Source organism: Scyliorhinus canicula, chromosome 11, assembly GCF_902713615.1.
Source record: "Scyliorhinus canicula chromosome 11, sScyCan1.1, whole genome shotgun sequence".
NCBI lineage: Eukaryota > Metazoa > Chordata > Chondrichthyes > Carcharhiniformes > Scyliorhinidae > Scyliorhinus > Scyliorhinus canicula.
This window is the reverse complement of record NC_052156.1, coordinates 100,771,771-100,785,222: the sequence shown is the minus strand read 5'-3', so window position 1 is coordinate 100,785,222 and position 13,452 is coordinate 100,771,771. Positions and strand designations below refer to the sequence as shown.

The following is a 13,452-nucleotide window of genomic DNA, read 5'->3' as shown; positions in this document are numbered from 1 at the left end:
CGCACCATTCTTCCTCGCTGTGGTCTAGGCTTCAAAGTCCGGAAAAGGCAGCCAGCATACAGAATAACACGCCAGGTCTGGAAGCAGGGTGCCAGCCAGAAGCAACAGGAGCTCAGAGAAAAATTCACCTCGCACAGATGTTTTACGTTTATTGACAATTCAAGAATACAAAAGAATCCGCAACATGCTAAAAACAGTCATGAACATCAGTAATATGCACAAAACATTTAAAAGACACCAAAAAAACCTCTAAATCACCAGCTCTCAAGCCAGCACATACTCACCGAGACCACCTCCCCCACCCTCCCCTGCCCCAACGGTAGCCCCCCATCAGCGGATCGGCATCCAAACGAGCAGCATAGACCACTGGAAAAGGGCATACCAGTGCAGGGCACGGTGTAAGAGAAAGAGAGAGAGAACACATCCTCCCCTTCCAAAATCGTTCCTGTAAACAAACCATCAGCTTCAAAGCTCACATACGGCCACCTTTACGCCCACCCTTCCCCAACGGTAGCCCCACATCGGTGGAAAGGGGCCCAAGCGAACAGCACAGAGCAGCGGAAAAGGACACACTGATACGGGCCATGGCAGAAGAGAGGAGAGAACTCCCTGTACACAAACAAACCAAGACAAAATACCACAAGGAACTCAACAAATGATTAAGTACAAGAAAAAGCCACCAGCACTCAAGCCGACGCACTCTCCCCCCCCCCCCCCCCCCCCCCCCCCCAGCTCCAACAACAGCCCCACATTGGCGAAGAGGCGTCCACAAGCAGCTCAGTTCACCGGAAAAGGACAGGCAGTGCACGGTTAAGGAGAGAGAGAGAGAGGGAAAACACCCCTGCCCCTCACTAGCACCAGGAAGGACCCCTCAACCCCCAGTGCATAGAAGCAGGAGGACCACAACTGGTGAGCACCCTGCTGCTAGGTACAAAAAAAGCAATACACAACAAAAATGCAATAATCGTACAATCCCCCAACAATAAAATAAAACCAACATCAGTATACATCGTCAATTGAGCCAGTGCCGTACTGCTTTCACAGTTCTGGCATCCGGTCTCCAGACACCATCCAGTCCAAAACTGCAAAAACTAGTCCGTTCCCTTCCACTTTCAGCCTGGAAGCAGGCCAATCAAAACCGCTCCTCGCTCCACTCCAAGCTGATACGCAGGAAGGCAGCCAGTAACAAGTGCGTGTCCCAGGCTTGGCAGCTGCAAGCTCTCTTCTCTCTTTCCCCTGCAATCAACTGGCAGCAACAACATACTCCTCTTGCATTCCATCTAACCGGTCGTAGCACCATTCTCCCTTGCTGTAGTCTAGGCGTCAAAGTCCGGAAATGGCAGCCAGCATACTGAATAACACACCAGGTCCGGAAGGAGGGTGACAGCCAGAAGCAACCGGAGTTCAGAGACAACAGCCTGCACGTGACAAGCCTGAGGTTCACCAGTGTGAGCTACTCAGGTGACCAGGGGGGTGAAGCTCCATCCTAATTGGAGGAGCACCCCACAGAATATAAGACCCGACCTGGAAGCAGTTCAGGGATGGAGACCCTGCGGGGAGTGGAGAGGAGAGAAGAGGAGAGATAATTGTGACGAGTGTGGAATAAAGTGAGTTGTACCCTGTCAGCCTGGCCTCTCGTGGATTCTTTGCCTCCGTCTACAACAGTTCTGAATACAACTGAAAATCAATAAACACATTTTTAAAGGCTTTTCGGGATTAAGCTTTTGTCCATTTTGAAAAACAAAAATAGTTTTATAATGTAGCCAGGCTGATGTAGATTTATGAGTTTAATAGTCTGGATGCATAATTTAACTGGTTCTTGCATGTTTACATTTTTACGTATTAAAAGCACACTATACGTTTCCTTCCTTGGTGTTAAGGTTTGCTGGTATCGCATATTTGCTCGTACTGCAACAGGAAGCATTCTTAAAGTACGGCTGCAGGATTCGATGCTTCGAGGTACAGGGCACGAGGTACAGAAAGAAAACCCATTTATGTTTGAATGATTGAATGGCAGTCAATGATTATATTCTGATCTCTAGTGTCCTACAGTTTTCATCTAATAATTTTTAATAAGGAATTTATTTTTCATCATCTGTATTGACCTGGATTTTAACCGAGTCGGAATCCTTAAAAATGGCAGTTGGCCCTGTTTCCTGGATGCCCACACCCATTCCTGTTCCAGGAGCTTTTGTAAAGTTGATTGAGGATAAAGATGTTGGTAGCTAGCCCACATGTTGTCCTTGATGGCTCCATTGAGTGGTTGGAATTTCAAACCCCACTGCTATTTTGATAGAATTGGATCTGTTTTGTCAGTGAGCATGATCCATGGCCTCTCTGAGGATTTGTGAACCATGGTTCTAAGTTGGTCATGAAATGAAATATTGCGCCATTGTCAAAGATTTAATCCAGTTCAAACCATTTAATCTTGTGTAAATCGATAGATTGGCACTGAAAAACTGCATCAAAGTAAGTCCTAGTTATCAGAAGGTAAGATACATATCAGTAAAACAAAGCTTACACTGCCCTTTAAACTGTGTAACCATTATCTGCTGAACTAAGTATATCATTCTTGGAGCTCAGCCAGGCATTTGCAATGAAGCCTTTGGTAACTAGATCAAGCGAAACAGACATGTTTGCCATATGGCTTCATAATGAATGCCTGACTGAGCTCCTCGAATTACTAATTCGTGTAGCTAAGCAGACAATGTTTAGGCAGTTTTAAGGGAAGTGCAAGGTGTCTTCACAGAGGAAAACACTAAAAATCTCCCAGAAATAATGGCAAATGAAAGGACTAGCCTAAATAGGGAACTGCAAGATATTAATATTCATTTTAAAAAAATACTAGAGAAATTAGTGGGACTTAATGTAGATAAATCCCTTGGACCTGATGATCAACATCTAAGTGTTAAAAGAGGTGTCTATCATGTTCGTAGATGCATCAGTGGTCATCTTTCAAAATTCTGTGAATTCTTGAATGGATCCTACAGAATAGAAGGTGGAAAACGTAACCTCATTTTTAAGAAAGAAGGGAGAGAGAAAACTGAGAACTGCAGACCTGTGAGCCTGGCATTAATTGTAGGAAAAGTACTAGAATTTATAATAAACGGTGTGTTAATTGGACACTTGAAAAATAATGATAGGATTGGGTGGAGTCAACATGGATTAATGAAAGGTAAATCATGTTAAACAAACCTGTTAAGAGTTTTTTGAATACATAAGTAGCAGAATAGATGAGAGGGATCGGTGTATTTGGATTTTCAGAAAGAGCAAAATTAGGACACCTGGAATTAGGGATAATATACTGGCACGGATTGAGAACTGGTTAATGGCAGAAAACAGAGGAGGAATAAATGGGTTGGCAGGATGTGATTAAATTGTACTGCAAGAATTAGTGCTTGGACCCCAGCTATTCACAATCTCTATCGGTGATTTGGATATGGGGATTAAATATCATATTTCCAAGTTTCCAGGTGACATAAAGTTAATGAAGGTGTGTATTATGCAGAGAATATAAGGATGCATCAAGGGGATTTGGAAGCGGCTGAGTGAGTGGGCAAACACGTGGCACGTAGAAATGTGAAGTTATCCATTTTGATAGAAAAGTTGAAATACAGGGCACAATTTAGTGGATAAAATTTAAAGTCTGGTATTGCGCTCGTTTAGCCGGGAGCTTCACAACGGGCGCATTGGTGAGATCGCGGTTCGTATTCGAGAAGCAGGCAGAGAGATGGGTGACCACCAGAAGGGGCAGGCAGTCAGTGCAGGAATCCCCTGTGGTTGTCCCCTTCTCGAACAGGTATACCCCTTTGGATACTGTTGGAGGGAATAGCCTATCAGGGGAAAACAGCAGCAGCCAGAGCAGTGGCACCACGGCTGGCTCTGATGTTCAGCAGGGAGGGTCAAAGCACAGAAGTGCAATAGTAATAGGGGACTCTATAGTCAGGGGAACAGATAGGCGCTTCTGTGGACGTGAAAGAGACTCCGGGATGGTATGTTGCCTCCCTGGTGCCAAGGTCCAGGATGTCTCAGAATGGGTAGCAGGCATCCTGAAGTGGGAGGGCAAACAGGCAGAGGTCATGGTACATATTGGCACGGACAACATAGGAAGGAAGGGCAATGAGGTCCTGCCGCAGGAGTTCAGGGAGCTAGGCAGAAAGTTAAAAGACAGGACTTCTAGGGTTGTAATCTGGATTTACTCCCTGTGCCATGCCGGTGAGGCTAGAAATCGGAAGATGGAGCAGCGAAACACGTGGCTAATCAGCTGATGTAGGAGGGAGGGTTTCAGTTATCTGGACCACTGGGAGCTCTTCTGGAGAAGAAGGACAGGTTGCATCTAAACTGGAGAGGCATAAATATCCTGGCCGCGAGGTTTGCTAGTGTCCCACGGGAGGGTTTAAACTAGTATGGCGGGGGGTGGGCACCGGAGCAATAGGTCAGAAGGTGAAATAATTGAGGGAGAATGAGGGAATAGGGCCAGTTTGGCTCTGAGGAAGAGCAGACAGGGAGATGTTGATGAAATCTGCGGGACTGGTGGCCTGAAGTGCATTTGTTTTAATGCAAAAAGTATAACAGTTAAGGCAGATGAGCTTAGAGCTTGGATTAGTACTTGGAACCATGATATTGTTGCCATTACAGAGACCTGGGTTGAGGGAAGGACAGGATTTAGATGTTTCAGGCGGAATAGAGGGGGATGTAAAAGGGGTGGAGGAGTTGCGCTACTGGTTAGGGAGAATATCACAGCTGTACTGCAGGAGGACACCTCAGAGAGCTGCAAGGCTATATGGGGAAAGATCAGGAATAAGAAGGGTGCAGTCACAATGTTGGGGTTTACTACAGGCCTCCCAACAGTCAGTGGGAGATAGAGGAGCAGATAGGTAGACATATTTTGGAAAGGAGTATAAGCAACACGGTTGTGGTGATGGGAGACTTTAACTTCCCCAATATTGACTGGGACTCACTTAGTGCTAGATGCTTGGATGGGGCAGAGTTTGTAAGGAGCATCCAGGAGGGCTTCTTAAAACTATATGTAGATAGTCCAACTAGGGAAGGGGCTATACTGGACCTGGTATTGGGGAATGAGCCTGGCCAGGTGGTAGAAGTTTCAGTAGGGGAGCCTTTTGGGAACAGTGACCACAATTCAGTAAGTTTTAAAGTGCTGGTGGACAAGGATAAGAGTGGTCCTAGGGTGAATGTGCTAAATTGGGGGAAGGCTAATTGTAACAATATTAGGTGGGAATTGAAGAACCTAGATTGGGGGCGGATGTTTGAGCGTAAATCAACATCTGACATGTGGGAGGCTTTCAAATGTCAGTTGAAAGGAATTCAGGACCGGCATGTCCCTGTGAGCCCCTAGACCCCAGACCTCTGTCGGTAACATTAGGGAAGCTGTGCTCAGCTACCCTCTTCTGCTCATCCACACAGTTAACCGTTTGCCACAAGAGGGTTCTCAGTGGTGAAATTCTGCTCTTTACTGTTGAATTGTTGGCAGCTGCCTCTCTGATGTTGATGCTCCTGGAGTACAGGCACACTCTTCAGACATCAAAGCTTGCTGGAAATCCAGTCCACTAATCATCAGCTGAGACATGGCATCAGTGCCTTCGAGGAGAAACTTGAGAGCTGAGGAGAGTGCAGTGCTCTCACAACTAACGAGGCTAATTTCTCATTTGAAATTGCCTTCGGCTGAGAAGCTAGAGGCTCGCACTGTCATAGGGAGTGAAATTTAATTTCAGGAGAGAAGCCGCAACTGAGCTCTGTTCGGGAAGAGTTTGGCCGCACAGACAGGCTGAAGCTGGGGTTGCCCTTGTTGTGTTATGCTTCTTCATGAAGCATAAGCTGCTTCCTTGATGTATGCTCTGACAAAGGAAGGTTCAGACTTGGAGATAGGTTGAACACATTTATTGAACAGTTAACAATTCTGCATCTTGAGTTCAATTCTCCTGCTAATCTTGCTATAGTAACTCAGTCTAACTAACCAGTCTGCTCTCAGCCGTGCGGTGGGTGTGATGCTTCTGATCTGCCCCTGTCCTTCTGTCTGAGTGTCGCCTGTGGAAAGTGACAGAGCAGGTGTGCCATGACCTTTTATATGGGTTTCCCCCTCATGGTAGTGTCACCTCTGGGTGTCTTAACTGCACATTGGTTGTGTCCTATTCTATGTGTTTAATTGGTGTGTGTCTGCATGTTATGATGTTTCACATGCTCCCTCTCGTGTTTACTTAGTCTGAGTGTATTTACATTAACCCCTTGTGTATTTACAGTGATGCATATCACCACGTCCCTTGTTATGGGCGTCCACAATATTTAAAGATGGTTTGAAGACCTCACAGATGCAAAGCCCCCCCCCCCCCCCCCCCCCCCCCCCACCGGCCCAGGGGCGAGTCCGACCTGGAACGTTTCATCTCCCCAACCAAACTCAACCCCCCTGAAGGGTGCCTCCCCCAACCCCGAGCGCTGGGATAGCAGTCCCGGTGCCCTGAAGTACCCTTCCGGAAGATGTAAAGAGCTACTTACCTCCTCACTCCCCTTGATAGCAATTGCCTCACCTTCATGTTTTTGAAAAGGAGTATTAAACCACACCCTCGTGACTTCCAGCTGGGGAGTCGGGTAATTTCCGGCAGGCCGCTGCATTTGACTTCAATCTCATTAATGAGATTGAAATGAATGCGAATCAGGGTTAATGATAGTCTCACCATTTTTGGGCCTGATCTGAACGAGCCATCGGGAGTTGGCCGGTGACTTGCTGAATGGTTCGGCCCTGGCGCAAATCTCGATTTTGCCCTCTTCTTCTATTCATCTGACTTGCCCTGGTCACTGAATCATGCCAACAGTGTTTCTTCAATGGTGAGAGGCTGGAAAGTGATGAACTTCAAAGGATGGTTGAACTTGGATGTTCTTGTTCATGATTACCTGAAAACTAACTTTCAGATACAGCAGGCGATTAAGTAACAAATAACATGGTTATTTGACCTTTATCACAAGAGGATTTGAGTATCGGAGTAATGTCTGTCAGCAATTCTTTAAAAAAAATAAGTTTAGAGTACCCAATTCCTTTTTCCAATTAAGAGGTAATTTAGCGTGGCCAATCCACCTACCCTGCACATCTTTTTTGGGTTGTGGGGGTGAGACCCACGCAGATATGGTGAGAATGTGCAAACTCCACACGGACAGTGACCCGGGGCCAGGATTGAACCCGGGTCCTCAGCACTGTGGGACAGCAGGGCTAACCACTGCGCCACCATACCACCCAATCTGCCTGCAATTCTATAGGGCCTTGGTGAGACTGAATTTGGAGCATTATGTGTAGTTTTGGTCTCCTTACCTAAGGAAAGATCTACTTGCCATAGAGGCAGTGCAACAGAGGTTGACCAAACTAATTCCTGCAATGGGAAGGAATGTCCTATAAGGAAAAATAAATAGACTGGACCTTTATTCTCTGGAGTTTAGAAGAACAAGGGGTGATCTAATTCAAATGTACAAAATTCTTACAGAGCTTGGTAGGGTTGATGCAGTAAGGATGTTTCCCCTTACTGGGGGTGCTAGAACCAGGAGACACAGTCTTCAAAAAAGGAGCAGACCATTCAGGTCTGAGATGAGGAGGAGTTTCTTTCACCCAGAGTTTGGCGAATATTTGGATTTAGCTGCCCCAGTGGTCTGTGGAGGCTAAATCATTGAATAAGTTCAAGACTGAGATCGCTAGCACTCTACATATTTAAAGCATCAAGCAATGCAGCAATAGTGCAGGAAAATGGTGTTAAAGTGCAAGACAAGCCATGGTGTCATTGAATGGCAGAGGGGGCCTGTGGTGAATTGTATGCCTCGTAATTCACACAGTATTGCCTTGCATGTATTATGTCCTTGTGGGCTCTGTCTGTGAGCTGTTGCGTGGCTCTGCCCATAGGGGGAGATAGAACATAGAACATAGAACGATACAGCGCAGTACAGGCCCTTCGGCCCTCGATGTTGCACCGACATGGAAAAAAACTAAAGGCCATCTAACCTACACTATGCCCTTATCATCCATATGCTTATCCAATAAACTTTTAAATGCCCTCAATGTTGGCGAGTTCACTACTGTTGCAGGTAGGGCATTCCACGGCCTCACCACTCTTTGCGTAAAAAACCCACCTCTAACCTCTGTCCTCGTCTACCTGTTCAGTCACCTTCTCAAAGAACTCGATAAGGTTTGTGAGGCATAACCTACCCTTCACAAAACCATGCTGACTATCCCTAATCATATTATTCCTATCTAGATGATTATAAATTGTATCTTTTATAATCCTCTCCAAGACTTTACCCACCACAGACGTTAGGCTCACCGGCCTATAGTTACCGGGGTTATCTCTACTCCCCTTCTTGAACAAAGGGACCACATTTGCTATCCTCCAGTCCTCTGGCACTATTCCTGTAGCCAATGATGACCTAAAAATCAAAGCCAAAGGCTCAGCAATCTCTTCCCTGGCTTCCCAGAGAATCCTAGGATAAATCCCATCAGGCCCCGGGGACTTATCTATTTTCACCTTGTCCAGAATTGCCAACACTTCTTCCCTACGCACCTCAATGCCATCTATTCTAATAGCCTGGGTCTCAGCATTCTCCTCCACAATATTATCTTTTTCCTGAGTGAATACTGACGAAAAGTATTCATTTAGTATCTCGCTTATCTCCTCAGCCTCCACACACAACTTCCCACCACTGTCCTTGACTGGCCCTACTCTTACCCTAGTTATTCCTGACATACCTATAGAAAGCTTTTGGGTTTTCCTTGATCCTACCTGCCAAAGACTTCTCATGTCCCCTCCTTGCTCGTCTTAGCTCTCTCTTTAGATCCTTCCTCGCTTTCTTGTAACTATCAAGCGCCCCAACTGAAACTTCACGCCTCATCTTCACATAGGCCTCCTTCTTCCTCTTAACAAGAGATTCCACTTCTTTGGTAAACCACGGTTCCCTCGCTCGACCCCTGCCTGACTGGTACGTACTTATCAAGAACATGCAATAGCTGTTCCTTGAACAAGCTCCACATATCCAGTGTGCCCAACCCTTGCAGCCTACTTCTCCAACCTACACATCCTAAGTCATGTCTAATGGCATCATAATTGCCCTTCCCCCAGCTATAACACTTGCCCTGCGGGGTATACTTATCCCTTTCCATCACTAACGTAAAGGTCACCGAATTGTGGTCACTGTTTCCAAAGTGCTCACCTACCTCCAGATCTAACACCTGGCCTGGTTCATTACCCAAAACCAAATCCAATGTGGCCTCGCCTCTTGTTGGCCTGTCAACATATTGTGTCAGGAAACCCTCCTGCACACATTGTACAAAGAACGACCCATCTAATGTACTCGAACTATATCTTTTCCAGTCAATATTTGGAAAGTTAAAGTCTCCCATAACAACTACCCTGTTACTTTCGCTCTTTTCCAGAATCATCTTCGCCATCCTTTCCTCTACATCCCTAGAACTATTAGGTGGCCTATAGAAAACTCCCAACAGGGTGACCTCTCCTTTCCTGTTTCTAACCTCAGCCCATACTACCTCGGAAGAAGAGTCCCCATCTAGCATCCTTTCCGCCACAGTAATACTGTCCTTGACTAGCAGCGCCACACCTCCCCCTCTTTTGCCCCCTTCTCTGAGCTTACTAAAACACCTAAACCCCGGAACCTGCAACAACCATTCCTGTCCCTGCTCTATCCATGTCTCTGAAATGGCCACAACATCGAAGTCCCAGGTACCTACCCATGCTGCCAGTTCCCCTACCTTATTTCGTATACTCCTGGCATTGAAGTAGACACACTTCAAACCACCTACCTGAACACTGGCACCCTCCTGCGAAGTCAAATCTGTGCTCCTGACCTCTATACTCTCAATCTCCCGTACCCCAAAACTACAATCCAGGTTCCCATGCCCCTGCTGAATTAGTTTAAACCCCCCCAAAGAGCACTAACAAATCTCCCCCCCAGGATATTGGTGCCCCTCAGGTTCAGATGTAGACCATCCTGTCTATAGAGGTCCCACCTTCCCCAGAAAGAGCCCCAGTTATCCAGAAATCTGAATCCCTCCTGCCTGCACCATCCCTGAGGAGGAGTTTGTACTGGCTCCACCCTTGGCTCCGCCCATGGCTCCTCCCACTAACCGGAAGTATAAAGTACTGCAGCTGTATGCCTGCTCTCAGTTCCTCTGGTCGCAGGCTGGCTTAGTTGTAAGACTTTAAAACCACAGTTTACTTCCAATCGTGTGTCTAGTGAATTGATGGTCACATCAATTTAATAGTCTTAGAAAACTTGAACAAAACTACTATGGAATCAGCCCTCAAACCTGACCAACTAGAACTCGACCCGCAGGCTGCAGAGGCGAAGGAAATCTTTCTACACTGGCTCAGATGTTTCAAGGCCTACCTGGCTGAATCAAGCACTTCAGAAACTACAGAGGAGCAGAAACTCAGCATACTGCATGCAAGAGTAGCCATCGTATCTCTACCCAACTTAATTGTACCACCTCATATACGGAGGCCCTGGCCATGCGCGACCGAATGTACGTGCGGCCCATCAATGAGGTCTAAGCGCGGCACATTTTCATGACCCACCGCCAGCGCCCCGCGGAGTCGCTGGAAGACTTTCTGTGCGATTTTAAAGCCCTAGCTCAGGACTGCACTTTTCAGGCTGTAACAGCCGCCCAGCATATGGAACTCGCTGTCCGTGATGTATACGTGGCAGGGCTCAGGTCCACCTATGTGCGCCAACGGTTGCTTGAGAAAGGGGCCCAGAACTTGGAGGACACTGTAGAGTTAGCTACAACCATGGAGGTCTCATTCCGCAGTCTCACCTCGTTCCCCGCAGACCAAGCGACCCCATCATGGGCCTCCGACCAGCGACTGCCCCAGGTTTGCGCCGCGTGGCCACCCACTCACTATGCAGCGCCAGCGTGCCATTTTTGTGGGCAGCCCCAACACCCGCGGAAGCACTGCCCGGCCCGCAACGCAACCTGCAGCAGCTGCGGTCGCAAAGGACACTATGCCCGGGTATGCCTAGCAAAGAACTTGCCTCCCAAACTCACAGGCCCGCAGGCCCCGTAATGCTGCAGCGTGTCTGCCGACTCCGCCCCCACCCGACATGTGCGACTCATGGGGGCTGCCATCTTGGCAACCCTCCATGCGGCCGGCCATGTGCGATTCATGGGGGCCGCCATCTTGGACGCCATCTTCCTCGCCGCTCGCCACATGCGATCCATGGGGCGGCCAACTTTAGCTCCATCCTCTCCAGCCTCCGAACCTCATCTCGAAGACTATGACCTCAGCGGACAGTCATCACGGGGCCACTCCAGCACAGCTGATCGAGCCGCCAACTACCCGCAACTCAACGCGGTCACGTTGGACCAGTCGCGTCCAAAACACCTCCAGAACTCTATGATGACCGTTAAAATCAATGGGTACAGGACACCGTGCCTCTTCGACTCCGGGAGCACCGAGAGCTTCGTACACCCTGAACTGGTAAGACGCTGTTCGCTCCCTATCTTCCGTGCACGTCAAACTATCTCCCTCGCCTCGGGCTCACACTCTGTTCACATGCAAGGGCGCACTGTTGCGACCCTAACGATTCAGGGCGCCAGCTACTCTAATTTCCAGCTGTAGGTACTCCCCGAACTCTGCGCCCCACTCTTACTGGGACTCGACTTCCAGTGTAATCTCAAGAGCCTCACACTCAGCTTCGGCGGACCCCTACCTCCACTCACTATCTGCAGTCTAGCAATGCTAAAAATCGACCCCCCTCCACTCTTTGCTAATCTCACTCCAGACTGCAAACCCGTAGCCACTCGCAGCAGGCGGTATAGCCTGCAGGACAGGGTGTTTATCAGAACCGAGGTCCAGAGGTTCCTACGTGAGGGGGTCATAGAGGCTAGTAACAGCCCTTGGTGAGCTCAGGTGGTGGTAGAAAGACCGGTGAAAAATTCCGAATGGTAGTGGACTATAGCCAAACCATTAACCGGTTCACGCTCCTCGATGCGTACCCCCTCCCTAGGATTGCAGACATGGTTAATCAGATCGCCCAGTACCGCATCTTTTCCACGGTGGATCTGAAGTCTGCTTACCACCAGCTCCCAATCCACCCGGAGGACAGCCACTACACGGCGTTCGAGGCAGATGGCTGCCTCTTCCATTTCCTCCGGGTTCCCTTTGGCGTCACGAATGGGGTCTCGGTGTTCCAACGAGTGATGGACCGAATGGTGGACCAGTACGGGCTGCGGGCCACGTTTCTGTACTTGGATAACGTCACCATCTGCGGCCATGATCACCAGGACCACGACGCCAACCTTCACAGATTTCTCCAAACTGCCCAGAAATTAACTTCACATATAACACGGAGAAATGTGTTTTCCGCACGACCAGGCTAGCCATCCTCGGCTATGTCGTGGAAAACGGAGTCCTGGGCCCCGACCCGGACCGTATGCAGCTCTTCCAACTCCCTCTCCCTCATTGTCCCCAGGGCCCCCAAGAGGTGCCTGGGATTCTTCTCTTATTATGCCCAGTGGGTCCCTCAGTATGCGGACAAAGCCCGCCCACTATTTAAGGCCATACTCTTTTCTCTGTCAGCTTAGGCCCGCCAGGCCTTCAACTGCATCAAGGAGGACATCGCCAAAGCGGCCATGCAGGCGGTGGATGAATCCGTCCCCTTTCAGGTGGAGAGCGACGCCTCAGCGGTCGCTCTCGCAGCCATTCTGAATCAGGCAGGGAGACCAGTCGCCTTTTTCTCCCGAACCCTCTCCGCTTCGGAACTTCGGCACTCCTTGGTCGAAAAAGAAGTACAAGCCATCGCGAAAGCCATACGGCACAAGAGGCACTACCTCACAGGTAGGAGGTTCACCCTCATCACCGACCAAAGATCGGTTGCCTTCATGTTTGACAACTCGCAAAGGGGCAAAATTTAAAATGATAAAATCCTGCGGTGGAGGATCGAACTCTCCACCTACAATTAGGATATTATGTATCGACCGGGGAAGTTCAACGAGCCCCCAGATGCCCTGTCCCGCGGCACGTGCGCCAGCGCGCAAGACGACCACCTGAAAGCTATCCACAATGACCTCTGCCACCCGGGGGTCACCCGGCTCGCCCACTACGTCAAAGCCCGAAATCTGCCTTTCTCCACCGAGGAGGTAAAAACCATCACCAGGGATTGCCTGATCTGCGCGGAGTGCAAACCGCACTTCTATAGACCAGACAAGACCCACCTGGTAAAGGCATCCCGGCACTTTGAACGCCTGAGCATCGATTTCAAAGGGCCACTCCCCTCGACCAATTGAACTGTGTACTTTCTGAACGTCATCGATGAGTTCTCCCGCTACCCGTTTGCCGTCCCATGCCCCGATATGACCTCCCACACAGTCATCAGAGCTCTGCACAGTATCTTCACCCTGTTCAGTTTCCCCAGCTACGTACACAGCGACAGGGGTTCGTCCATTAT

At 48.7% G+C, this 13,452-nt stretch overlaps 1 protein-coding gene across 2 annotated transcripts in view; it reads left to right on the top strand.

Moving 5' to 3' along the window:
• The window catches only part of cfap54 (cilia and flagella associated protein 54), a 763,542-nt gene that overhangs the window by 303,425 nt on the left and 446,665 nt on the right, over nt 1-13,452 (top strand). For both annotated transcript variants that reach the window (XM_038810895.1, XM_038810894.1), the window contains one exon: nt 1,881-1,973. In XM_038810895.1, the coding sequence (XP_038666823.1) occupies nt 1,881-1,973 (93 nt within the window). The remainder of the gene's footprint in view (nt 1-1,880; nt 1,974-13,452) is intronic.